The 27903-nt window shown below is 53.9% G+C and overlaps 1 protein-coding gene across 1 annotated transcript; it reads right to left on the bottom strand.

Annotated features, from left to right (window-relative positions):
- Window positions 1–60: 60 nt before the first annotated feature.
- Window positions 61–27803, bottom strand: CLPTM1 (CLPTM1 regulator of GABA type A receptor forward trafficking). Its single transcript, XM_031458815.2, has 14 exons — window positions 27703–27803; window positions 22181–22293; window positions 15358–15481; window positions 14157–14315; window positions 11780–11897; window positions 7299–7384; window positions 6407–6527; window positions 5594–5838; window positions 4756–4849; window positions 2522–2712; window positions 2195–2290; window positions 1768–1903; window positions 1007–1174; window positions 61–798 (listed from the first exon to the last, which is right to left on the bottom strand). Exons 1-14 carry the CDS (start codon window positions 27772–27774, stop codon window positions 515–517), a joined length of 2007 nt encoding a protein of 668 aa, XP_031314675.2. The 5' UTR covers window positions 27775–27803; the 3' UTR covers window positions 61–514.
- Between the last annotated feature and the right edge of the window lie 100 nt (window positions 27804–27903).

Raw genomic sequence — 27903 nt, 5'->3', positions numbered from 1 at the left:
CTCAAGAAAGCCACCCACACCTGCTCTCCAAGGGGACAGAGGAAGGCACGAGGTGGGGGATTGTTGACTTTAAGTTAAACACCCATATGAATTTATTAAATCCAGACTGTGTTAAAGGGCGGCGGTCTGGGAGGAGGGGGTGGTGGGGGATCGAGGGACAAGATAATGGATGGCCGTGGCTGTCCCGCAGGGGGGCCCTGGCCCCTCCCCCGCCTGGCCCACCCCCTCAACAGCTCCACGTCGGCTTCACCATGATTCCCAACGGTGCGGGGCTGGCGAGGCAAGATGGCTAGAAACACACAGGGACAGACAAACAGACAGTGCCTCCGCAAATGACGTGCCCTGGCCTGCCCCAGCCCCCACAGCACACGCTGGGCCCTGGCTCGACGGGGGCCTCCCACAGCCCTGGCCCAATCTGTCCAGGGAAGGGCAACAGGGAGGGGAGGCGAGGGGGCCGGGGTGGCAGGGGCGGTGGTCACCAGGAGCTGGAGCTGACAAGGAGGACCAGGAGCGGCTAATCCCTTTTTTTGTCCTCTGCTGGCTTTGGAGGGGCTTCCTGGGGCTCGTTGGCAGAGCTGGCCCCCTGGGTGGGCTTGGCAGGCAGGGGCGTGGAGGCCTCATCGCTGGCGGCAGCAGTGGTGGTGGTGGGGGCAGGTGGGAGGGCCCCTGCTGCTGTCGGGACCTCGGCCACAGGGGCAGCTGCCGTCGAGGCCTCGCCACTCATGCCGAACTCATTCACCCGCGTGGGGTCGACGCGGTAGATCCACCGTTGGTAGAGGTAGATGAAGAAGACCACATCTGGGGGTGGGAGGGGCAGTGTGAGGGGGAGGGGCCCGCCTGGCTCACTGTCAGCAGGGGTGGGTGGAGTGGTCCTGTAAAGAGTGGGTTGAGCCCCCTGGGACTGAACCCCCAGGCCAGGGCCTCCCACTCAGACCAGGGCTCTGCCTGTGTCCAGCTCTGGTGCGAGCCTGCTGGCCAGCCCACCCACCTGCCCACCCGGCCTCACCGTCCCGCAGGCAGCCGATCCGGTACATAACAGGCATCTTGATGACAAAGGCAAACAGGTCATCGATGAAGGTGTTGAGGGCCTTGTAGGTGAGCATGCGCCAGGGCAGGTGGGCCACAGACTTTAGCTTGTAGTTAATGAAGAGCTGGGGTGTCATGGTGATGAAGCCTGTGGTAGTGGTGAAGAGACACTCGTGAGCAGAGGAAGGGGCATGCGTCCTGAACCTTGGCTTCTTTGACTGCATTTCTGGCCTCTCTCCCCTCATTCACTTGGCTCCAGTCTCACTGGCCTCCTTGCTGCTTTCCAACCATCCAGGCACATCCTACCTCAGGGCCTTGGCACTTGCTCTGCCCTCTGTCACCAGCTCTTTGCGCAGCCTTCTCCTTGGCATCTTTCAGGCCTCAGTTTATATATCATCTCCTCAGAGACATCTTCTGACCACCCTCTACACACCCCTCACAGCACTTGTTACATGCTGTAACTCATTCATCTGCTTGTTTACTCCGTGGGTTCGCCTGAGGATGAGGACTGAAATGTACAGTTTGGGGCTTCCCAGGAGCCCTCCCTGACCCCTAGGCTGGACCAGGCACCCCTGGGAGGCTCCCCACGTGCCATCCTGACCACTGGACCTTGAGCGCCAGGAGGGTGGGGGCCGGCTGACTTAATGACTGCTGAGGCCCCAGCATGGCCCACCATGGGGCTGAGGGCTGCTGGACAACTGCCCTAACTGGGGTAGCTGAGGGTGGTGAGAGCCTGCTCACCGAAGGTCAGCAGGAAGCCGTAGAGCATGCTGAGCACCCAGGAGTACCAGCCCTTGTGCTCCAGGTACAGGAGGCTGTAGACAGCGTAGCAGCCCAGGAGCGGGAAGAGGATCCAAGACAGGTACCGGAACGCCATCTGTGGGTCACAGGGCGGGGCTGGGACCGGCTCTTGGGCCTCGCCTGGCACCCCTGCTCCCCACCCTCACCCATGCACACCTGGTCTGGCAGGCCAGCCAGGGGATTTCCAGGTGGCCCTGGGAACTCTGGACTTGGCCAAGAAGTATATATGGCAGGCGGGGGACACTGGAGGGTAGGGCACAAGCCATGAAGCATGGGCTTGTCAGCACTCATGGCCCATCCCCTGGTCCCTCAGGAGTGTGCAGGTACTTGGAGACCCTCTCTGGGACCCACTGTTGGGGACACTCACATCATCATACACTTTGGTCGAGGACTCCACGTATGTGGACTTGTCTTTGAAGGTTGGGCGGGGGAAGAGTCCTGCCACCTTGTGCTCCCGGTCCAGCTGCAGATAGGGAGGGAGGCCGTGGTCAGCTGCTGCACTGGCTCCCACCCCCCACACCAGTTCCAGCCCCTGCCCTTCCCCACTGTTCCCAGTTCCCCTGCCCCACGTGTGACCCAAAAAATCCCCTGGTGCAAAAATCCCCTTGGTCTTGGGAATCCCCCAGGGGCCAGCTCCAGGGTCTGGTTCCCAACCCCTGGTGGCTCCCTAAGCAGCCCGGCAGCTTGGCCTTACCCGGACATCCATGACCTTGGTGATCTTCCAGAGGTCGATAAGGACCCCGATGAAGACGCTGACCTGGACCACGAAGTTGGTCTCATTGTCCAGGATATAGAGGAGGACCACGAAAGACTGGAAGACGCCAAAGAAGACGGAGCGCACAGACAGGCCCTCCAGGGACTGCCGACTGTTCCAGAACTGGATATCTGTGCGTGGGAGATGGGGGAAAGCCAGGAGTCTGAGAAGCCTCCGATTCCCTCCTGCAGCTCCCTCAAGCCCCATACCCTTCAGACCCCCGGGGCTGCACGGGGTCTGCCAAGGCGGAGGGTGCACACAACCTCCCTGCCCGTGAAGGGGTAGTCTCTGCTTTACGGGCGCCGTGCCGAGCACCAGGCAGGCAGGATATCTGCAGTCTTCACATCGGGACATCCCGGCCCCCAGGGCGCAGTCCCTAGGGTGGCAGTGATGGTGACAGTGACCTCTTACATGTTCTGGGTGCTCACCACTCGCTAAGTGCTAAGGGCTACTCAGAGAAGCCACACTCCTAAGGCCACACAGCCAGACCTAGAAGAATCTGCATAGAAGCCGGGTCTGCTTGACACTAGACCTGAGCTGTTCACCCTGATGCTATGGGGCCTGCCCTGGGTGAGAAGATCTGGGTCACAGGCTTCAGGACCCCCTCTCCCAGCCCACAACCCTGAAACCATGAAAGAACTGGCCCACAGACATTCAGGGCACACACAGGTCTGTGTGTTCTGCTCTCCAACTGAAGCTCCTTCCAGTACTACTGTCCTGGGACACCATCCCCCACCCCCGACCCTCCAGGGCCCAGGTCAGCCCCTCTCTGAGCCCTGGTCTCCCCATCAGCCAAATGAGGGTCACAGCACTGTTTGACCCTGCCTAGGCGGAGCATCTGACACCTACTGCCACAGGACGCCAACCCAGTACATGCTTGTGTTACAGAGAAGCCAAGCCCGTGGTCACATGGGGCCATGTCCTGGGTGCTGGCCGCCCACCTGGCTCTGATTCTGATTCCAGTGCTCCAGCACACTCAGCAGACCCTCAGACCCTGAGGAGATCTGAAGGGGACACTCACAGGACTCCCCCCAATCCTAACTGGGAAGAAGGGTCTGAAGACATGGTTCTGGTGGGGGAGGGTGAATCCTAGTTCTGCCTCAGACCAGAGGCCACAAAGCTGGGCTCGCCTAGGGCCCACACCCCTGCTGCATGACGTTGAGCAAGGAACCACCTCTTCTGTGCCTTCATTTCTCATTAGGAAAAGATGGACCCCAGGGGACCCAGCTCACGGTCAGCAAGAGCGTCTGCAAGCCGGCGCATGCCCAGGCACAGCACGCACCACTGCTAACAGACTCCACCCTGACGGGCTGACACCACCTACTGTTCGATTTTTAATTTTCCAGAAGGTAACTCAGTCATGGCAATGTCCTCTTACTGGTGATGAGGAGGAGGACAGTAATAATAATAATACTAGTCATCACTACTGTCACTCCCAGAAGCTGCAGAGCAGCAGTCCTCCTTCAGACTGGGGTTCTCCAGGGAAGGAACGAGGGCCTGGAGCCAGAGCAGGCTGCCTAGATCTAAATCCACACTCTTGGGAGCTGTGTAACTGTAGGCTAAGTAACTAATCTCCCTGAGCCTCTGTGTCCTCACCATAAACACGGGGGTGACGATGCTGCCTCACGGAGCTGTGGCTGCAGGGACTCCATGAGCTCCCTGGTGAGGGTGCTTGGAACAGTGCCTTGCATGCGTCCAGTCCCCCTCAAATGCTGGCTATCACCGGTGTTGGCCTTTGGAATCTAGGGGCCTTCTGGGGACACGGCTGTCACCTTCCCATACAGGTGGGCCCCAAACACTCAACCCTGAGGGGTCTTCCCCAACAGGCAGCCTGCCAAGCAGGGTGGCAGGAGCAGCCCTGGGGCTTCCCTGCTCCCAGCCTTGGAGTTCCCCGGCCCGGCTTCCTGGCGGTGCCGTCCTGGCCTTTGCCAAAAGAGCAGGCTCAGCCCCTCCCCCAGCACCACACCCGGCGGATGGGAGTTTCTGGACTGGGAGTTTGCGGCCACTGCCCTCGACTGCTCACTAGGCCTCTAGAGAGGGGCCTAATGGAGCCCAGGTAGGGGGAAGGCCTGAGAGGAAGAGGGAGGGGGCAGGCCCTATCCTCCCACCATGTACCCCCTTGTCCCCAGTCCCCCATGACCTCTCATAGAACCCAGGGTCCCACCCCTACCTACCGTTCTTGAAGGCCAGGAACTCAAAGACACTGTGGACGATGGACACGATGATGGTGAGCGCCAGCAGGTAGGGGTTGGTCTCTAGGAGGGCAACCTGGGGCGGGGGTGGGGGAGATGGCTGTGAGCACTGTGCTGGGGCCCGACCAATGCAGCACCTCCATTAGCCAGCCCGTCTCTTCCTTCTGGACCCGAAGAACCTGCTGACCTTCCCCACAGACCTAACCCCTGGGGCTTCCCAGAGGGGAGAGAGAGTGCTTGCTGGGAGGAGAGCAGGTCAGACATGGGCAGATGGGCACAGAGAAGTGGGTGAGGGATGCAGAGAGGGTAGAGGAAAGATGGAGAGAGACAGAGAAGAGGTGGGGAGACAGCAATGGGGGGAGGCAGAGTAACAAAGAAGGGACAGTTGGAGTGAGGAACAGAAACCCAACACCAAAGACAATCCCAAGCAAGCACAGCCAAGTCTCAACATCACAGATGCAGGCAGAGAGAAGGATGATACTCCAAGACACTGTGAGAGGGGGCAGAGACATTGAGTCCAAGCCCAAAGTCGGGGAGGCAGCTTTGGATGGAAGCAGGCAGAGCAGGTCCAGACCCTTAGGGCCTGGCCAAGCAGACAGAAAAGCCATGACCAGCAGCACCATGGAAGCTGCAGAGACAGGACTCCCAGAGTCAGCCAGGCCCTGTTTCCTGCCCACTGCAGGGACGGGGCCTGGGAGGTTGTAAAACTGTGGGCAGGGGAGCATCGGCCAGAGGTCCCCAGGCCGCCAGCCTGACCCACTTCCCCTTCCCCTCCTGCAGCCCAGGAAGGTGCTGGGAAGCCCCCACGTCCCTGCCTCACCTTCACTGAGTCCTGCTCCTCATCTGACTGCTCGTACAGCTCATCACCGAGGAAGTTCCAGGGCGACTTGGTGCTCTGGGCGGCGTAGAGCTGCCAGCGCCAGAGAGAGAGCGGGCAGAAGGAGACGCGGAGCGGCAGGCTGGCCAGGCTCTCGTTGATGGGGTAGTAGTCCTTCTGCAGGTTCCAGTAGTCGTTGAAATAGATGATGGGGTAGTAGTCACCGCTCACGGCGTCGAACTTCACATCTGCAGGCGTGCGGAGCAGGGGCACCATCAGCCCAGGCCGGAGGCCACAGGTACCCATGGGGGCCAGGGCAGCGGCGATCACTCAGCCTCTGGGGACAAAGGTGCAGGGACCTGATGGGGCCCCTCTGACAGAGACTGGAGGACAGGGAACATTTCTTGGCCAAGGAGCTAAAGGGCTGCTTGACCTTAGCAGAGAGGACAGGGTAGGAAGGGCTGGGCAGGCCCCAGCTGGAGGGGACAGCTGCAGCTCAGCTCCAGACTACAGCTGCCCCCAGGGCCACCACGGATCAAGGTTTTATAAAAACAAAAAGTCAGAAATCTGGGTTTTAAAGTGATGCTTTGAATTTCCAAGGTTGGCAACTAAGGCACATTTTCTGAAAAAAGCTCACGGGCTGGATGAGGCTGGACATGGCACACGGTGGTCAGTGCTGGGCTCACCCGCGGTGTGGGAGGAAGGGGAGTGTCTAGAGGGGCAGAGCAGTGCGGGGAGCTTGGGAGTGGGGAGACCTAGGGATCTCAGGGGCAAGGGTTGGGTCAGGACCTGGGGGTGGGGGTGGCGGGGACTCACACTGGTCCAGGGGAGGAGGCACGCTGCCCTTCACCCACGGCGTGTGGTCGTCCACGATGTTGATGGTGATGTTGGGGTGCCAGTGGGAGATCACTTCCACGGGCCCATAGTCCTCGGCCCTCTGAGGGGTGAGGGGGTTGATAAGCCTCAGAGGTACCCACTCGCTTCCTCCCAAGGACTCCCGTGATAATCGCGAAAGCCTAAGAGCAACTGCCACTGCGACCGCTGGCCAAGGGCTCACCCTGGTAAGTCTGCACACAGCCTTTACAGAGCCCGCTGCCTTGGATCCCCTGGCCACCTGACAGCACAGAAAACCCAGACCCATGGATTTGGGTGGGATGTTCACCAGGAGGCAAAGTGCAGCCTCGAGACAGAACAGGTGAAGGACCCATGTGCAGTCTCCAACTCAGGGACCACCCACCTGCCCGGAACCACCTCGGGGAGACAGGGGATTCTTGGTGCCCACCACAGGTCAATACCCCAGTGCCCCAGCTGCCCCAGAGTATTCCTTCAAGAGTCACATTATCGGGTACCTACTCTGTGCCAGGCCAAGCCTGGGCCCTGGCTGCTTGGGTGCGAATCCCAGCCCTGCCACTTCCCACTATGACACCTTGGGGAAGTCTCCTGTGAGGGGATCCATGCAACAGGGCTGGCGAGAGGCTGCCGAGTGTGTGTACAGCGCGCAGAGCACCTGCTCTGTTAGTGCCTAGTGTCAGTGAGAAGCCTCCCCACTCCCTGAGAGGCAGCGCTGCCTCCTACCCCGTTCCAGGGAGGGAAACTGAGGCTCAGCTAAAAGTCCCCATGACGGCTCAGTGGTGGTCCCTGAGGTCAACCCAGATGGGCTGCTGCTGGGCTGGGAACAGGCCCTGGACTTGGCTCTGCTTGTGTTTACCTTGATCATTTCTGGGTCAGCTTCTGTCTCCCCTGTCAGCAGGTTCTTGGTTTTCTGAAACCGCCGGCGCTTGTATTTGTTGATCACTGTGGGAGGGGAGGCAGGGAAAGATGTGCACGTGAGACCGACTGGCACTTGCAGGCCCCCGGCCCCAGGCCCCAGACCTCTGACCACCAACAGCTGCTCCCTGGGTTCCTGGCTGCCACTCTTCCACCTGCCAGCCGACAGTAACAGTCACCAGAAAGCCTGAACTGCCTTCTCAAATCTCAGCCAGCCCCCAGTTCCCCGTCTTTACAGTGACACTAACAGCCATCAAATTGCCCCAGGCAGAAAACTGGAGTCTTCCTTTTCCAGAATTTGCTGCATCCATTCCATCAGCCCGTCCTGGGGGTGTCCCCTTTGGCACACACCTCAAATCTGACCACCCCTCCCACCTCTAGGGACCCAACCTGGGCCAGCCACAGTGTCCCCTCCTGGATGACCATCATCACCTCCTCACTGGTCTCCTGGAGGACACTCCTGCCCCACTAAGATCCCCTCTGCCCACGGCAGCCAGTGAGTCTTTTAAACCAAGTATCTGATCATCCCGCTGCCTCAGAACCCCAGGTGGCTCCCGCAGCCCCAAGCAGGGCGCCTGAGAGGCTCACCACAGCCATACTGAACTCTCAGCACTCGCCACCTCCCACCCCCCGCCCACCCCTTCTCCTTTCTCTTCAAATACGCCAAACTTGGGCCTTCGGATGTGCTGCTGTATCTCCCTGGCACAGACCCAGCATGGCTGGGATCTTCCTGTTTGGCTCCTCTCACTCTTCCAGCCCCTGGTTAAAGGCCCCTCCTTCCACAGGGCTTCCCTGCCCATTCCCCGGAAGGAGGATCCCCAGGCCTGCTCCTCGCCATCCCTGTTTCCTTCACAACAGTCCACTACTGCAAATTCACCTGCCCATTGGTTTACTTGTTTGCTATCTGTCCCCTCAACCAGTCTGTGAATCCCAGGTGGGGCTGGGCCCATTTTGGACACTGGTGTAGCCCCGGCCCCGGGCTAAGCCCACAGGGACGAACAGCAGAAGAGACGAATAAAAACAGGAGGGCAGCAACAGTTCAAAAGCAGGCCTAGAGCCGCCGACATGAGAACACTTTGGGGCTGTGAATCCCTGGCCAGAGTGGACCTCACTTCCTCTTGCAGAGGCCAGGTCAGCCATGGGATCCCTGCCACCCTGCCCAGAACTTGCCAAGACACGCCAGCAGGAGGGGCTGGTGCTTGTTTATGCTCGGTCTCCCCACCTCCACCCTGGGACAACATACGGCCTGCCCCTCCTATGACTTCTCCATCCTGCCCCCAGGGGCTAGGGAGAGACGGGGAAATGGGAGAGGGAGCTGGCCATGAGTGGGGACCCTGGGGTCACATCCTGGCTCTGTCTCCCAAGAGCTGAAGGACACTGGTGAGCTAGCCACTTCCCTGGGTCTCACTCCTCCACTGGAAAATGAGGATCAAAGTCCCACCTCTTCCTGGCAGGATCACTGGGAAGTGGCTCTCTGCTCTACAGAGCCCAGCCGGACAGAGCATCCCTGCCTATCACGTTTACACAAACCACAGGGCCCAGATCCCTCCCACACCCCCTCAGAACCAGGGGCTTCTAGATTCCAGGGATGAGCTCCCGTTCCCTACGTTCCATGCTTCTGGGAACTGACTGCGGGTTTCAGCCCGGGCCCTGCTGCTGTCACTGTGAGTACTGTCCCATCACTTCTATCATTAATGCACCTGAGACCTGGCCCCACGTCCGGGAAGAGCAGTAAACACCCAATGGTGGGCATCCTGAAGGATAAATTCCAGGGGGAAAGGCTCTGCTGTTTTCCACATCTGGGAAAGGCTGTCCAGGGAAGGGAGGAGCCATGCCTGGCTGGCCCCAGAGGGCCTGGAGTGGGAGGCGCAGGAGAGAAGCTCTGGCTCAGGTGGAGAACATTCTGCTACTTGGCAGCATACAGATGGAATTGTAATGTGAGATGGACCTGGCTTCCGTAGGGAGGAAAAAAGCTCCCTTTTCTTGAAGTTCAGAGTTTCTAGAACTGCACCAGCCAGGATTGTGGCCATGTGAGGCCACATGAGGTCACTAAGCACCAGCAATACAGCCAGTTGAAACTGAGATATGCTACAAGCGCAAAACACATGCTGGATTTTGAAACTTAGTGCAGGAAAAAAAAGAGTGTCAGATATTTCATTAATTTTTAATACTGATCATATCTGGAAATGACAACATGTTGACCTTCATAAAATTGTAACTAACATAAATTTTATGGTCTTTTTTCTACTGTGGCCACTAGAAAACTTAAAATGACTTCTAAGGCGGGCACTATATCTCTATGGGACAGCTGCTCCAGAGTACTGATCACTGGCCCTTTGGGGAGGGAGGGATCTTTTCTGATCCCACAGTCACATTCTATGCCCTGGAGTTGGCCGGTGGCCAGCTCCACATCCCTCCAAGTCCCTGCTCCAAGCTGGCCCAGCTGTGAGGCAAACCTGGGTGACCCTGGTGGTCCATAAGGCTGCAGATTCTATTTTGCAGACCATGCCAGTATCTGTCACATCGACCATGAACACGACCTCAGCACAGTGACATGGATCTTGTTCACCAAAGACAAAACCACAGAAGATGCTGGCATCGATCCAGGTTGATCAGGGTAACTGGGATGCAGGTGAGCAGCCACCCACCTGGGTCGCATTCAAGGCAACCTCTGAGGAGTCAGGCACACCTAACCCAGACCCCTGATGAATTGCACTTGCAGGGACACTTCTGTGGGGACTGCAGGCCACACCCCCTCAGCTCACCTCTGCCCACATCTACACAGACTCGCTCCACCAGCCAGCCAGCCGGGCGGAACATCCCACAGAGCAGAGGCCCCAGACACACTCACTGAGAACAGCACTCAGCATACCTGGGTGACTTTTCCAAATCAGTTTTGGGGACTGACATGGGGTCACCAACTTTTTGTTTCATCGAGTGTAGATGATAACAAAAACATTCTCATCCTTTGGGATATTTTTACATGAAAAGAAGTAAGAAAAAATCTAACCACCGCAAATTAAAGTACCTGTGTCACTGGGCCATACGAAACAGTCAGAGAGATCTTAACCAAGTCCACAGACGCAGCAAAATCAGAGCGAGGTGGGGCACACAAAATTCACACAAAGGGAACGGGGTCTTTGGGGCGGGGGCGGGGGGAGGTCCTGTTCTCCAGATCTGCTGAAACTCAAGTATGGTGAGAGATTCTCATGACTGCCAATCAGGAGACAGTGGACTCAAGGACAAAAGACACAAAGCAAGCGAAAAAATGCTAACAATTATTAACCTCATGGAAAAGAAGCTGGACAGGAAATTAAAAATAAACTCTGTGCCCTGTGCGTCGTTCAGATGTGAATAAGAGTCACATACTCAAAAGCATTTGAATACTGAATATTAATCTAACCAAAATTCTGTTCCTGAATTGAGATTTCCCCTTCTAGAGTAGGAAGTCAAGAGATAATGTCTGAAACTGAAAAACCAAAAAATCAAAGTATCAACTTGCTATTGGAAGCCTTGGAGATTAGGTAGCAGAAACAGCTAAAGCAGTTGCCTGTGGGGAGTGGAAACTGGGGAGGGCGGGAGCGGGTGAGCAGGGGACTGATGAGTTTCACTGTCTGGTTGAATTACTTGAATTTTAAACCATATACTTGTAACAAGAGATTTAAAACAAAAAAAAATTTTTTTTAAGAAGACGGACCAGGCAGAAAGAATCTCAGTTTCAACAAGAGGGCGTGTCAGAGTTGCCGATGGCCAGCTCTGACTCGAGGCTTCTAGGGGTCACTGGCAGTCCTGGGGTTTGCTCATCGGATCGGGATTCTCAGGGGGGCCCCCAGAACCAGGTGGGTGGCCAGCGGGGACAAGAATGGGGCCTGTCCAGTGACATGGCCCTCACCAGCTTGCTTCATCAACAGAGGCTCTGCTCAGAGGTGTGTGTACGGGGACGGAGAGTCACACACAACATATTCAGCCTGTGCGTGGCAGCTGCACACTGCGCCTCGGGCCCCCCTAGGGCAGCACTGTGCACATGCATTCCAGGAGCAGCCGATGCACGTGCAGTCACGGAGATCACAAGTGGACGCAACATGTCACCAAGGTCCTCCCGGTTCCCTCTGCTCACTCCATACCCCCTCATTCACAGACTATTCTCGAGCGTCCGCTCTACCAGGCCAGGTACCGTGCACAAGCCGGCCCTGCCTTTCCCCTCCTGTGAACACTGTCTCCTCCCTCAGAAGTCCCTTTCTCCACCTGCTCTTTCGAAGCCGACTCCTCTCCCACCTGCCCACAGAGGCACACAGCATATGCGCAGTTTGAACTCGGCCACCAACATCGGCCTCCCTGAGCACAAGGTCCCCGCCTGCCCTCGTGGACTGGGAGTTGAGGCCCAAAGCACCAGCCGGGCCCCCAGGACAGGGAGGAACTTACTCCGAGACATGTGGACTGTGGCGAGCCGGCGGTACAGCGCCTTCTGCCGGGGGTCTGGGTGGAAGCCACTCTTGGTGAAGTAGACGTGGATGTAGATGGAGCCGTTCTGCTGGACGCTCTGCAAGGTGGGTGGACGGGAGAAGGAAACAGTGAAGGCCCTCAAGACGCCCGCCCCCCGTGGCTTCCCCACCCCGTTCACTGAGTGCTCAGTGGGGCATCAGTGTAGCTGAGCGGTTAAGAGCAGGACACTAGAGTCAGATGGACTCTGATTCGAACCCGGCTCTAGCTCACAAGGGCTGTGCGGCCTCAGTGCCCACCTGCAGGGTGCAGGTAATCAGTGCTGTGGGCCAGCAGGGCTGCAGGATTATGTGAGATCGCTGAAAACAGGGAAAGCGCAATAAACGTTAGCGACCTCAATTCATTCAACAGTAAAACCGTGAAGGCTAGATCCCGCTTCTGGCACCTCACATGGTAACTGCCCCATCCAGTGAGTTCACATCTGCATAACGCACATAAACCTTAAGCAGTGGGCCGTGTTATCCTGTGTTCCAGCTGCAGTGACGGGGCTCAAGCGGAGAGGCTACGTAGTGTGCAGTAAGGGGAGAGAGATGAGGAGACTGAAGCGGCGATGGCCAAGGCCAAACTGGAGCCTCTCTGTCTGACCTTCAAGGTGAGCTTGGATTCACTTGGCCGTGCTGTGTCCTCACTTCCCTGCCTTTTAAGTCCACCTCTGTGTTAATAAACCATGTTTGTTATATTTTATGCTGTTTCAACATGTGGCCAGGGAGAGACTGCCCCTCCCAGGGCTAGATGATTCCTAGAGATAACCAACTCACCTGCCTTCGAACACATCTTTCATATACAAAACAACCAACTCCAAGTCCACACTCCCAACCACTCCCTTTATCTGATTCACACACCAGGCTGCACTGGAGCTCCCAGGGCAGGTACCAGACAACTAGAGACCAACCCTCTAGCCCAGAGCCCACCACAACACCCGAGCTGGTCAGTCCAAAGCCGTTCCCCCACCTCCCTGGCCTTTCCTGTGGAAACCCCAAAAAAGGCTTTAGCTTAGGCCCTCCCTGCTCCTTCTGCTCCTGACCAAACCTGGTGCTTCCCTTATGGCCCTGCGTGGCAATGGTGGGGGGCCCCCTCCTCCTGGGAAATGTAAGTAGTAAATTCTTCTTTCAATGGCATTGGCCTCTCTGTGTCGCTGCTCACTCACCTCTGTAAATTAAGGTCAGGTACAGCTGAGACACCCTTGCACCGCCAATATGGGGAGGAAGGTTACATCCAAGTCCTTGGGAGCAGCTCTCCCTGCCTGGCTTCCTGCCACTCAGCCTTACTGGGATCTTGGGGAGGGGTCTGGGGGCTGGACATGAGGTCTCAGTGGGAGCCACCCCTCAGCATGGGTTATCCTATCTGCCTCAGAAAGACAGCATCACTGCCCTGAGTCCAGCTACCCAAATAGACCAAGACAGAGACAGACACAGCACACATGCCCCCTCCTCCCTAGGAGGCCAAGGAGAAGACTTGATGGGGAAAAATGAATGAGAGTGTAGCTCCAAAGAGATATCAACATTCACAGATTCATAAAATTCACTGATTATTCAACATTCTGTACCCAGCCCCCTGCTGGGCAGAGCTGGGGATACAGTGGTGACCAAGAAGGTCCTAGCCTTATCCTGACAGGGTTCACAGTCCCGTGGGGAAGACAGGCCCATATCCAGGTAGTGACAATCCCCCAGAGTTGGCAGAGCTTGGGTAGGGGAGCCCAGAGAGGGCACTGCCTGAGCCTGAGTGTCAGGGAGAGCTTCCTGGAGGAGGTAGGATTGGAACTTGGGGCTACCAGAGTCCAGAGCCAGACAGCCTGAGTTCAGATCTCTCACTAGTAGCATGACCTTGGGTGTGACCTCTCTGTATCTCAGTCTCCTCATCAGTCAAATGGAAATAATAGTTCCCACTTCATAGGATTGCTGGGTGCTTTCCACCAGTCAGCCTAGCCTGGTGCCCTGTACACAGTAAGTACTCAATCAACATTAACCATTATTTTCAAACCAGGCTACCTGACAAACTAGTGAAGACTCGACACTTTCACGGACGATTGCTCATCTTTCACTGGTTTAAACCACAGAGTTACATAACCCTGAAAGTAGCTGGGAGGATCCTAGGCCAATTCCAACTCCATCCACATGGAGATGTGGGGAGGACAAGGCCCAGGGGCCTCAGGGACTTGCCTCCAGTCACACAGCATGTGAACTGAGAGTAGAGCCAGGCTTGGAACCTGGACTCCCGAAAGGACTGGGAGTTGGCTCAAGGAAAGGCCCTGAGTGCTGGCCGAGCAGCCTTGAGGCCAGAAACCAGGCACTGTCCCCACCTGCGGAATGTCCAGCTCGGCGAAGTGCTCATAGCAGCCGTCTGAGTTCTCGCCGCTAGTCCAGTCGCCGTACACGAGGTCATGCTGCTCCCAGAAGAGTGCTGAAGTGGCATTGAAGTCTGTAAAGTGCTCGTGCTCTGAGATGTACACGTGCAGGTTCTGTTGGGAAGGGAAAGGGGGAGCTTAGGGCTGCTCATAAAAGCCTCGGAAGGTTAACAGTTGAAGAGCTGTGGCGGTGGTCAGCGCACTGATATGAACAACTCGGGGGCGGGGGCTAGTGGGGAGAAGAGTAGCAGCTGGCAGAATACATTTTTTCTTTCCTCGCACCCACCGCGTCTGTCCTGGTCTGAGTCTGTGACTGACGTCAAAGAGCAAAAAACAATTAAAGAATGGCCAAACTGCCAATTAGAATTTGGGGTCAGAAAGGATCCAGACTGCCCTGAATTATTTTCTCCCCTCTCAGCCTCTCGTGGGCTCCTTGGTCAGAGCTCTGCAGACCTATGGACAAAGCACAGTCAAGATGTGCAGGCATGGCGGCCGGCTACTGAGAACCTGGCGGTTGGGGGAGCTGGTCTCAGAGCTCCCTCCTCTCTCAAGTCCCTGAGGCTGTCTCTGTCCAGAGCCCTGGAAGCCCACTGATAAAGAACAGCTGAGCAGTGGTCACCCTGCTGGCCAGAATTCTGTGAAATCAGGAATCTCAGAGCTGCAAAGAACTGCAAGGTGGGAGAAGCCGAGATTACTGGGGTCTGAGCCTCGCTGCTGATGCTCCTGAAGCCCGGCCGCTGCCCACGTGCGGCAATAGTGCACTTCTCCCCGTGCCCACTCTGCCCTCCGGCCTCTTGCTCTCTCCCTCCAACCCCTTTCCTCCTCCTTGCACACCTCCCTTTGCAACATTTAAAGCCTGAACATACTTTTGAACTAAAATATGTAAGGACTCTGTTAAGACAGCTTTTATCTGAGTGACACCTTTACTGTCTCTCTTTCCCAGAGAGAGCACCACCACAAAACCAAAAAGATTTACTTGTTCTTTAGAAGTGTCCCTTGAGTGACACAGGTTTCAGGGGCTGAGGATGGACTCAGTTTCTCAACCCTGGACCCATTCACAGACCTGACAGTGACCAGGGCCCGAGTCTGTCCCGACTGCCCATGTCCCTCCCCCACACTCTCATCTCCCGTGTCTGGCCTCCCAGCCCATGGTTACCATTAAAGTGTCTTTGGGGAACAGGTTGCGGCTGGCGACGCGTGGGGCTCCTCCGGGGCCCGCCTGGTCCTGAGGGGCCGGCCCTCGGCGGAACCAGCTGCTGATGGCCCAGATGATGAAGATCCTGAGGAGGGAAGCAGGGCAGACAGTGAGTCTCCACACCTTTTCTAACATGGCTCGGCCTGACCTCCTTCTGACTTTGGCACATGCTGGGTCCTGACCCAGGGGTTGGTGGCCAAGTAGGGAGGGCCCCTGAGAAGGCAGTTGCAGGGCTGCTGAGAAGACAAGATGCCCCGAAAGGCCATGTCTGGGGAGAGACCCCAGATGTCCCTGTTCACCCGTGTGGGGGACCTGGCGCTGCCCTGGTCTCCACACAGACTCCTCCCCTGGGATCTGGTGGCCACAGGGGCTTGGACCCTCAAAACCTCAGAACTAGGAAACCTAATGCCCAACTCCCCTGGAATCCCAAAGTGTGAGAACCCTAGAGTCTGGAATCCCAGCATTTTAGAGGCTCAGACCTTAGAGCAACATTTTAGAACTTCAAGTCAACCAAAAACTGGAGAAGCAGACAGTAAGTAATGGATTAGTCCTTATTTTTGGTAACACTGGGCTAGGTAATTCAGACCAATACCCCTGTTGGAAACAATTTGGAAAAGCTTGGTAAAATTAATATGATTAAGAGCACACCAACACTAGTTTTATATGTATAATTATATATCTTGATAGAGCAATAATATATTCTATATGTTCTTCATATATTTTCTCATATATATTTTTTATCAAGTTTACATACAAAATGTATGTAAACACACATTCTTAAATGAACAGCACTGAAGAACAGACAAGACTGTACATTCAGCAGGCAAAAACTGAAGGGAAGGTGGGAACCAAAGAAGCAAAGGAGCGCTGGGAGCTTCTTTTTTTTTTAATATCTGAGGACATTAGCTAGGTGTTTTGATGAGTGACAGAAATGCTAGCCAAGGCCCACAGGAGGCAACCAGAGAACTACCTTAGAAGAAGCTAAGACCCCACAGGGCTCCATGCCCAGGATGACGGAAAGCAGGTGTGGCCCAGCCCTCCCTGGAGTCACACCAGGTGGACACAGACAGATCCTTGAACCTGGCGCAAGGAACCTCCCCCCGCCCCACATCCTCCACCACTGATAATGCAACAGGCTGCCACCAGAAGCAAAGCAAGTCCTCTCCAGAGGAAAGCATGTTTACCCTAGGCCTGAAATGATTCCTGTAAATAATTTTCCAAGTATGATGATCAACACACAGCCAAAGACAAGCCAAACACAAGGAGACAAGACATTATAAGTAAGAACTAGCAGAAACCAAACCAAAATTTGAGAAGCTCAGAGCCACTGAACTCTGAAACTCTCAAAATGTATAGTGAGAGAGAGCTTCAGAAGTATCCACACTCTGAATACCACCATAGGAAAAACTGAAAGAGAAACAAAATGACACTATCTTAGTTCAAACAAATATTTGAGGGGGGAGGGTACAGCTCAGTGTTAAGAGTACCTGCTTAGCACGCACAAAGCCCTGGGTTCAATCCCCAGTACCTCCATTTAAAAATGAATAAACTTAATTACCTTCCTCCCCCCAAAAATATTTGAGTCATTTTCTGAATTCACAAAATTGAATAAACATAATATTTCAGTCTTAGAGTTGTAACTGACATAGAGGTATTTCCAGGATACACTGTTAAAAGACAAAGGCAAGATGAAGGAAAGTGTGTTGAGTGTCATTCCATTTTTGTTTAAAAAACAAACAAACAAACAAGCAAACAAACCTGGCCTGGAGGAAGGAGAAATGGGAACTAAGTGTTTAATCGGGTCAGTTTCCGTTGGGGAAGATGAAAAAGTGTTGGAGATGGATGGCAGTGATGGCTGCATAATAATGTGAATGTACTTAATGCCACAGAACTGTATACTCCAAAGTGGTTAAAATAGTACATTTTATGTTATGCATATTTTGCCACAATAAAAAGAAAAAAAACCCCAATGATCTGTAATGCACCTTTATACCGACATAAAAGCAGAGAAAGGTATAAATTGATACCCATCAGACTTTAAAATGGATTCCTTTGGTTTGGGGGGATAGGGAAGGCGTGAGGGTAAACAAAAACAAAACAAAATGCCTCAAAACACAATACTGCCTTAAAGAATTCTGCACAATAAAATCGGGATGTGTATGAATTAACATGTAAAAGGATCACTGCCAAAACAGTAATGATGAATGACGTATCTGTAGGTGATTTTTACTTTCTTGTTTAGGTTTTTCTTTTTGAGTGTTTTTTAATGAACAAAATAAAAGCCCCACAACAGAATTGTAGCAGACTGCTAGTTATTTCCCAATATTCATCTTCCCCTTCTTCAGAAAAAAAATTCCTAAATTTTAAGTGGACTCCTTGGCTACTCAGAATAAAGACTATAATTCCAGCTTTGCTTACAGCTAGGTATGGACACATGGTAAAGTCCTGGCCAGTAAAACATAAAAATAGTGTGTTATGTTGGACTTCTAGGAAGTGTCCTAAAGAGAAAGAGCAATCCTCCTTGATTTCTTCTTCCCTCCTGGAATGTGAATGTGATGGCTGGATCCTCAGTAGACATCTTAGGCCATGAGAAGGGGGCAAAACCTAGCAGTGGGGAACAAAAAGTAGAAGGGAATCTGGGTTGCAGAAGACCACATGATCCTGGTCTAAGTTCAGAATGGTACATGAGAGAGAGAGAGAGAAATAAACTCCTACTCTGTTAATTCAGGCCTCACAGATTCATGTAGCTCTGTAATTATTAAATTAGACACAAACTTATTGATTACAAGTATGAAAAGCAACACAGTTGACCCTGAACAACAAAGTTTTGAACTATGAGGGTCCAGTTATACACAAATTTTTTTCAATAGTCAATACCACAGTTCTACAAGATCTGTGGCTGGCTGAATCCAGGGATGCAGAACCGCAGACAGAAAGGAATCACCAGGCCAACATTAAGTTACGTGTGGGTACGGAGGGTCAGCACCCCTGATCCCCACGTTGTTCAAGGGTCAACCGTATAGCAGAGAGGTTAAGCACTCAGCCTCTGAGCTATAACATCTGGGTTTGAAGCCCAGCTCTGCTACTTCCTGACTGTGTGACCTCAGGCAAGACTTACCCTCTCTAGGCGTCCGTTTCCTTGACAGTTAAAATGGGGACAACAACACTACCTACCTTGCAGGGCTGTTTACAAGAATTAAATGGACACACACACACTCACGCTGTATACATCATCCAGAATGGAGCCTGCTACGTACTCAGTAAGTGCCTTAGATATGTTAGCTATTACTGCTATTTTCATCACAGGAAAAAGGCACACAAGAACGTTTGGAATGGAAAAACACTACAAGGGAATTCTAGTGTGTGGATGCCTCCCTGCTGAGCCCCAAACCACGTCAAAGGGCAGGATTAAGCACAGGGGCTTGCCTCTGCCTGCAGAAGCCATGGAGCCCTGGGGTCCAGGGTCTCAGGGGCCCCGGCCCAGCTGAGCCACCTACTGTTTCCCCAAGAATCCCCAACACACATGGCTGGGGAAGGTCTGGAACCATCTCTGGGGACCCCTCCACTTCCAAGGGAGGCTCCTATTTTAGTCATTGGAGTGAACATGCCAAGGGAGAGTGTGGGAGCAAGGACACCCACAGGCAGCTCTGCCCTGGCTCGGTGTGTGGCCTACATGAGTCCCACCCGCTCTGGGCTTCTGGGTCCCCATGTGTAAAACGAGGCAGGCTGAGTCAGACTTGTTTGGGATTCCAGATCCCCAGTCCCCCGAAGAATACCTGTGTGCAGCCGTATACTCACAGTTTCATGGACCCTCTCACAGTGCTCACGGGCGCTGCCCTCCATCCCCACATCCCAGACCAGGAAGCCCTTGCCGAGGACGCCAGGCCTCCAGGGGACTGGCCCTTACCTAATGCTTTTCAACTTACTGCAATAAGTAAATGAAAGAGACTTTAAATCCTCCCTCCTATCCCAAATAAGCATTCTACATTCACAGAAAAATTTTCCATTTTAGGGGGGTGGAGGGTGGGAAGGGATAGACTGGGATTTCAAAATTGTAGAATAGATAGACAAGATTACACTGTATAGCACAGGGAAATATACACAAAATGTTATGATAACTCACAGAGAAAAAAATGTGACAATGAGTGTGTGTATGTCCATGAATGACTGAAAAATTGTGCTGAACACTGGAATTTGACACAACATTGTAAAATGATTATAAATCAATAAAAAATGTTAAAAAAATAAAATAAAATAAAAAGACTTTATCAAAAAAAAAATTTTACATTTTTAAATGAAAAGACTTAACAATGAAAACTCCCTCCCAGCCCATCCATTTATCTACCTAGTTCCCAGCCCACCCCCTACTTCAGGTAACCACTGGTACAGTCTCAGGATGTGCTGAAAACTATGGACTCCACCCTCTACCCCCCTAAAAAGGCCATTCTCACGCAATCTGCTTGACACTTCTGAGATTTCATAGGCCCCTGAAAACACATCCTGAACTCCCTTTAAGAACTCCAGATGAGATGGGTCTCTGGGAACCCACCCGGACTGATATTTGGTGCTGCCTGGTTCTAAGGAAGGAAATGAGCCTACGCTGTGGCTGTATGGAAAGCATCCATCTGAAGGAAGCTCCCTTACATACTGCTGTGGAAAGATTTCTAAGATATGTTGTTAATGAAAAAAATCAAAGTGCAGAACAGTGTAAAATAGGCTACCTCTTATGTAAAAATGAGGGGGAAAGATAAAAATAATCTTTATTCATAGCTGCCTGCATGAAAAAAAGAAACTGATATATAAGAAGATTCTAAGTCCTTACTGGACACGGGAGCGATGGGAGGGGAGAAGCTGGCAAAGAGAAGAGGAGGGACAGGGCTCCACGGATGAACAAACTTGGGGGTGCATGTCAGGAACAACACCCAAGTGTCCAGGCTCAATGGTGGTGACTTCCTCCATGTCCCATGTGCCACTCCCGGAGGACTCCAGGCAAGTGGGTCTATCCCCACCAGAACGTGATCGGTGACTGCAGCGGGGATGGTGGGCTATTTATCAGCTGTTTCTCTTTCAACTCTGAGCACATGCCAGCCCCTGTGTCCCCCAGTTGACATAGATTCTACTGGAATTCTTTGATGACCTGTGAGCTAACTGTCAGCACTCTGCTCTGGGGTGGAAACTTAGGCACGAGAGGGGTGATCACCTGACAGGGTCACACAACTCAGAGGTCGGGGAGCTGAGGTGTCAAGGCAGGCCTGTGCTTTTACACACTGGTATTGCAGACTCTGACACCTGCCATGCGACCCAAATCTTAGTAGCTGATCTCCTATGTTGGACAAGCAGGCTGTTTCCAGCTTTTCTCCATTTTGCACAACTTTGTCTGCGAGAACCCTTATTTAATCCCATGTAAGGGCAGTTACAGGTGTATGTTTACAGAATGGCCAATACGTTACACTTTTTTGTTACTTTCTTCTTTATACTCCTCTGTATTGTGTGAAGTGTTTTATTTTGTACAATAAGCCCCTATTATTTATAAATTGAGGGGAAAAAAACTAATAAAATAGGATGGAGGAGACACGAAGTTGCTTCCCCCAAATCACTCTCCCCTTCTCCCGTAGCAATAGACGCCCTGCTTCTCAGCAGGGTGCTCTGTTTTCCAGAATAAAGACAATCCCCAGGCCCCCTTGCATATGGCCATGGCCGTGTGGGAACGTCCTAGCCAAGGCGATCACTGTCTGAAACAACTCTGCTGTGTAATCCCCTATAGCTGACAAGGGGAGAAGTGACTGCCCAGTGCATGGCCTAGTCTCTTGACCATTTAGCTAAAACACCTCTCCAGAGAGAAAAAGAAATGTCCATTTTGTAGATGGGTAAACAAAGTCCCAGAGCAGGGAGGGGACCAGCACCAAGTCTAGGCAGGCAGAGACTGAACCCAGTCCCAAGTGTCCCCCCTGTCCCCACCCAACAGGTCCCCAGGGCCTCTCAGTCAGAGGCCAGGCTTCCAGAAGGCCAGCCCTGTGCTCCCACTGCCCAGGAATGGTCACATGAATCCACAGGTAAAGGGATCATCCCCAGTCAGTCTTAAAAGGACAGACTATATGACTCCACTTACACAAGGTACTGAGAGCAGCCAAGTTCAGAGAAACAGAGGTATAATGGTGGCTGCCAGGGCTGAGGGAGGGCGAAATGGGGAGTTAGTGTTGAACAGGGACAGAGTTTCAGTTTGGGGAAGATGAAAAAGTTCTGGTGACGGATGGTGTGACGTTGCACAATAATGTCAATATATTTAATGCCACCGAATAGTACACTTAAGAATAGTTAAAATGGTAAATTTTATGTAAAGTATGTATTATGGCTAGCTTGTTTCCCCCACCTCCCCCAAATTCATGTGAGGAAGCCCCAACCCTCAGTATCTCAGTGACTCTTTGCAGACAGGACAGGGCCTTTAAGGAGGTAATTAAGACTAAGTGAGGTCATTACTTAGGGTGGGCCCTCATCCAATATGACTGCTCATACAGGGAGAGATTAGAACACAGACACACACAGAGGAAAGACCACGTGAAGACTCAGGAAGACGGTTATCTACAAGCCAAGGAGAGAAGCCTCAGAGGAAACCAGACACGCTGACACCTCCAAATCAGACTTCTAGCCTCCAGAACTGTGAGAAGATAAAAAGGATTTGCATCAATATAGTAATGATGGTCATCCTTAGTGATTCTGTTTTCCTCTTTATGCTTTTCTTTTTGAACTTTTTTCAACGAACAAAACCAAAGCCGCATCTGCTTACCTGAACAGCACGCCTTTGATGACCTGCCAGGCGTTGGGTGCCGGCTGGGGTGGTGGGTTCTGGGGCTGGGTCTCCGCCGGCGTGTCCCTCCCGATGCTGCCATTGCTGGTCACCTGCAGGGACAGAGGTCAGGTGAGGAGGCAACCTGAGGTACCAGGGCCCCCACACGGGGCAGAGCACAGAGGGGATGCCTGGCCCTGCCTGGGGGTCAGGCAGGGATCCTGGAGGAGGAGAGCTGAGGCCTAAATCATAACAAGCTGGCCAGTGCAGAGAGACACAGCCTGACTCTGAGAACCGTCCAGTGCTCCTTGGGGCTGGAGCCCAGGATACAAGGAGGTGGCTACTGGGGTAATGCAGAAGCGGTCGCGTGGCGGGTGTTAAGAGTCTTCAAGGCTTGGGTTTATCTGAAAGGTCCTTCCCCGGGCAAACAGTTGTTGAGGCCTCCTCTGTGGCCGGTTCTGTGTGGGGCCCATCCCTCCAGAGGCTCTGGATCCAGCAGGTGAGACAGACACAGAAAAACACAACCAGACAGTGAGCCACGCCACCGTGAGCCATGCCGGAGGAGAGAGACATGCACACGGCACACACCACCCGGTGAGGTCAGAACCATGCTCAGCTCCATTTGGCAGCCGGGCAAAGGGAGGCTCAGGGAGCCTCAGGCACTTGTCTGGGTCACTCAGGAAGGATGACAGCAGCTAGATAAGGGGTGAGCGGCCAGGGAGTCAGGCAGGGACTCCAAGGGAAAGAACCTTCAGTCAGAAACAGAAGCTCAGAGGCAGAGAATTTCATGAGGTCAGGCTGAAAGGGCCCAAGATGGGGCCCCTCTCTCTGCACCTGCTGGCTTGCCAGTCCTGTCCTGCCCTCTTCCCTCCTACCGGCTGGCCCATCACCCCTCAGCTTTTAAGAGGCAGGACCAGAACTGTCATGATCGCTGTTAGGTGGGAGCACTGCCCAGCACAGGGCTGGCAGAGGGTAGGGGCTCGATAAATCAACAAATGTTTCCTGAATGGCCTGCCCTGAACACCCAGGCCACCCAAATCTACCCACTCCTGGGCCTCCCAAGTCCCCCCAGTCCCACTCCAGGCCCACTCCTCTGCAGCGTCTTCCTCTCAGCTTCGAATGCCCCCAAGAGCAGGGACAGAGGCACCCCTGGCCAGATGAGGCTGCCACGAAGCTGAGGCCAGCATTTGTTAAACGTCACTTGTCACTTCCTGTCCCCTTCACTAGCAAGAGCTCTTTTGTCTCCCAAAGTGCAGGACAGCCCTGTGGTGCAAGGCGGGGGCTCTGGGGCTTGACAGACCTAGGCTGCGGGCTGGTCCCATAGGTTCTGGCTGTGAGGTCTCGGGCGTGTCCCTTCCCCTCACTGATCCTTCACCTCTTTGACCCAAGGGCCAGGCTGTGATAATATTGGTACGTTTAGGGCAGAAAAGATTTCCTTCCTTCGTGTGTCAAAAAAAAGTATTCCTGAGCACCCACTGTGGGCCAGGCCCAGTGCTGGGCGGTAAGATCGGTGGTGGCCACACAGCTCAGGGCCCTCTCCCATCAGAGCTCCGGGTCTAGAGGGAAACACACCGGCAGAACAGTGAACAGGACAGTGAATAATGGTAAACGGGAAAGCACTCCGGAGGAAACAGGTAGGAGTGGTGATGGCAAGGGACCCGCCTCGGGTCACGTGGTTACGGGGGCCTCCCGAGGAGCTGCCTCTGGCGTCCGGGTGAAGGGTGTCTGAGGGAGAGAAAAGGTGTAGGCAAGGGGTTGGCTCAGCGGGGGTGAGGTCAAATAGGCACCGGGTCCTCTAGCTCAGCTGACCTTGCTCCTGGGAGCACCGAGGGGCCAAGTGAGGGTTTCTAGCAAATCTGAGTTGATTCTGGGTCAAAAAAAAAGGAAGCTTGAGGCCAGGCCAGGATTTGAACCCATGTCTGGTTGGCTCCCAGGTCTGTTTTCTTACCCACAATGGTGGACAAGCTGGCTGGAAACCCTCCCAGGGAAATGCAAAGGAAAACCACAATGAGGTGCCACTTCACAGGGATGGCCATAATCAAAAAGAGGGACGGTCACAAGTGCCGCCGAGGAAGTGCAAAGTTAGCATGGCAGTACACTGCTGGTGGGAAAAAGGGAGCTGCTGCTTTGAAAAATATGGCAGCTGCGTAAAAAGCTAAATGCACCTGCCATTCAAACTAGCAACCGCACTCCTAGGTCTCTACCAGAGAGAAATGAGAACACGCGTCGACACAGAAGCTTATACGCAACTGTTCACAGCAGTGTTATTCCTAAACCCAGAAACAACCCAAAGGTCTTCTGATGAATGACCTGTGATGTATCTGTGCAATGGAATACCAGTTAGCAATAAAAAGGAACACTGCTGGGGGAAGAGTAACTGCAAAAGGGGACAAGGGAAAGTTTTAAGGGGATGGAAATGTTCTCAGACCAGACTGTGCTGCTGGTTCCACTGAACAACTGCAGACATGTACTGAAAGCCACTGAACTAACTCTACACTGACCACAGGTGAATGTGACAGCATCTAAACTAGACCTCAATAAAATGGCAACTTTACCGTGGTTCCCAGTTTCCTCAGAGTAATGGCAAAGTTGTCACCATGACCCCCAGGGCCTGGCACTTTCAAGCCCCTTCTGTGGCTGTTTGTTCTCACCCCTCTCCCTGCAGACACCAGCTCCAGCCGCACCAGCCTCCTCACTGTTTCCGCATCACACCAGGCACCTCCCACCTCAGGGCCTCTGCACTGGTTGTTCTCTTTTCCTGAAAGGCGTTCTCCCAATGTATCTGTGTGCTACCCTCCTCATCTCCTTCAGGTCTTTGTTCAAATGTCATCTCTTCAAAGAGCCCTTCCCAGACTACCCAATTTAAACTGCAACCCTACGACCCAGACCTCACTTCCTATGCTCCTCCCCAGCTTTAGTCCTGTCCAGGGCACTTATCACCACCTGACCCAGTATGTTTTCTTTATTTACTGTGTTCACTGTCCCTGTCCCAGGCACCCCTGCCCAACACCCAGCGCTCAACAAATACAGGAGATCCAAGAGGGCAGGGCCTCTGTCTGGGTCGCAGCTGCATCCCCAACATCTGCACAGGGCCTAGCATGGAGTGGGGACTTAACGTTAGCTGAAGGAACAATGAGTAGAGCTGCGGGCTCTGTGTTTGAGCCTCTGGCCAAGGGAGGGGCTGGCTGGCCGGAGCAGGAGACTGCTGAGAGTCCACTTGCTCTTGGCCAGGCCCCACGGGCCAGGGAAGGGTGGTGGTGGCTGTGGACACAGCAGTGACTAAGACATAGTACCTGCTCTTGGACCCGCATGCCCAGTCTCACACACAATCCCCAGGAACACCCACTAAGGGGCCCAGGAAACAGCTGAGATCATGAGGCTGGGCGGGAGCTGGGAGAAAGTCGGGGCATCCTCACTGCCTGCCTGGATCCACCACGGGCATCCACCTCAGTGCAGCCTCTGCCTCAAGAGCTGCTCATTCCACAAATGCTGAGCGTCTGTTCTGGGTCTGGTCCTGAGCTGGGCAGTGCTGGGGACAGAGTGGTGACCAAGCCAGTTCTGGCTCTGTCCTCCAGAGACTCACAGTCCACTGGAGGAGACAGAGTGAAAACCCAGGGGGGCAGGGCTGGCACAGGGGTGCCCAGGGACTGCTGGGGCTCTGACCGCATCTGAGAGGCTTCCCAGGGGAGAGAGCATCTGAGACGTACAGGATTGACCAGGTAAAGAGGGGAGAAACATGTGCAGAGGCTACGAGGAGAGAGACTGAGGGACACTCCTGGAAATAACAGCTTCACAGTGGCTGATGCTCCTCTTGTCTAGTGGTTCTCAAACAGGGACAATTTTGCCTTCCCCAGGGGGACCTCAGCAATGTCTGGAGCCATTTTTAGGTGTCACAACTGGGAAGGGGCTACTGCTATGCTATCTAGTGTGTAAAGGTCAAGAATGCTGCTAAACATCCCGCAACACACAGGTCAGCCCCCTGCAATGAAGCATTATCCAACCCCAAATGTCAACGGTGCTGAGGTTGAAAAATCCTAGTCAAGTCTGAAGAAAAAAGGCAGGTCATGCAAAGCCTTGATCTGCCGAAGAATTTGTACTTAATCCTGAAAGCAAAGGAGTAAGTCTTGAAAGGTTTTAAGCAGGAGTGGGACCAGAGGGGATCTAGAGGGGTGGGTCTCTGTAAACTCAGAGCAGTCAGGGCAGTGGGAGCCTTAGTCTCTCTAATCACCCCCTACCCAGTAGTCAAGAGAAATTCAGAGGGGGAAAGAACTTTCAGCAAGACTGGGAAGCCCCTGGAGACAGGGACTGGGTCTTCATTCTGGCCCTAACTCAACAAACATTTCCTCAGGTTGCCCCCGGGCCAGGCCCTGCTTGAAGATGCTGAAAAGATCAAGACCAGGAATGTTGGCTCTGTGACACAAATCTCATACTGGTGTCCTCCCCGGGTGCTATAATTCGCCTCTCCTCTGGTCTCCCCCAGTCCCTGACAGATTTTTTGTCACCACCATTGTCATCCAGGATTATAATTCTCTGTTTACACACCAGTCTTCTCTTCCACTCCACTGATGAAGGGACAGGGCTGGAGCCATCTCTGTGGTCCAACCTCTTCATTCACCACCGGAAAAATGAAGGCCCAAAGTGGGACAGGAACTTGCCCAAGGTCACAGAGAGAGTCAGTTTCGCTCTCCCCACAAACCTACACTTCTTTTCCCTGTGCTGCCTCCTACATGTCAGTGACATCCCAGTGGGTGGGTCGGCAAACCCTCGCTGTCTGTCACTCCATCGATTCCCTAAACGTCTGAAGGGTGGCTGCCTGAACTAATATGTTCTACAGCCTCAGTTTAGCTGAGGAGGCAATGGGTCAGAAGTCTTCAGAACCAGGATTAATTCCCCTGTGGAACTAATTTATGCTGAAAGCACACCCATCTCAGCTCCAGCCACCCTGCTTTAGCTATGTCTGGTAAGTTCTACAGGAACTGGATCCCAAACCTAACCTGGGTGACCTTCTACAAGCGCCTCAGTCTGTTCTTTGGACTCTTATCCGTAAAATGGGTCTGTCAGACTCTACAGCGCGTGCCCTTACCCACAATGATTACCTGACTTCACAGAGTTAGGAAACTCCCCATTAATCAATCATTACCCATACGTTGGGCACTGAGAAAAAGACGCCGTGAACGCCAGTCCACTCTAGGAACAGTCTTGGAGCCTGGAATCGAGGAGTCGAGAACCCAGGGTGCCTAGGTACCAGTCTGCGCCCCTCCGCACCACTGTCTCCTCGGATCGAGCAACAAGCCTGGTGGCCGCCCGGCGCGAGCGTGCAGGGGACCCAGCGCGCAACAGGGCCCCGTTCCCCGAACTGTCCGGCTTCCCGGGCCGCCCGGCCCCGCCTGGGCCCGGTATTCAAGGTCCCTCTGGGCAAGGAGCCCCCAGTGCACTAGATTCCCTAAGAAAAAGCAGGACACGCCCCGTGGGAGGCCCCCCGGGTGGGGAAGAACCCCTCAGGCCCCTCTCGGCCTCCGTACCTGACCGGAGCCGCCTCCCCCGGCCGCCACTACGGCGCTGCCGGCCCCGTCCGCCTCCTGCGCCGCCGCCATCTTCCCGCTCCGGGTCCCCGCCCCCGCCGCCAACCCCGCCCCGTCCCCGACGGCACCAGCGCGATCGCGCGAGATTTCACAATAGGCCCGACCAGCCGGCTACCATATCCGGCAAGAACGCCTTAGCCA

The sequence above is a fragment of the Camelus dromedarius genome, chromosome 9 (genome assembly GCF_036321535.1).
Source record: "Camelus dromedarius isolate mCamDro1 chromosome 9, mCamDro1.pat, whole genome shotgun sequence".
Lineage (NCBI taxonomy): Eukaryota > Metazoa > Chordata > Mammalia > Artiodactyla > Camelidae > Camelus > Camelus dromedarius.
The sequence above is the reverse complement of the archived record's forward strand: the minus strand, read 5'-3'. Positions and strand labels throughout refer to the sequence as shown.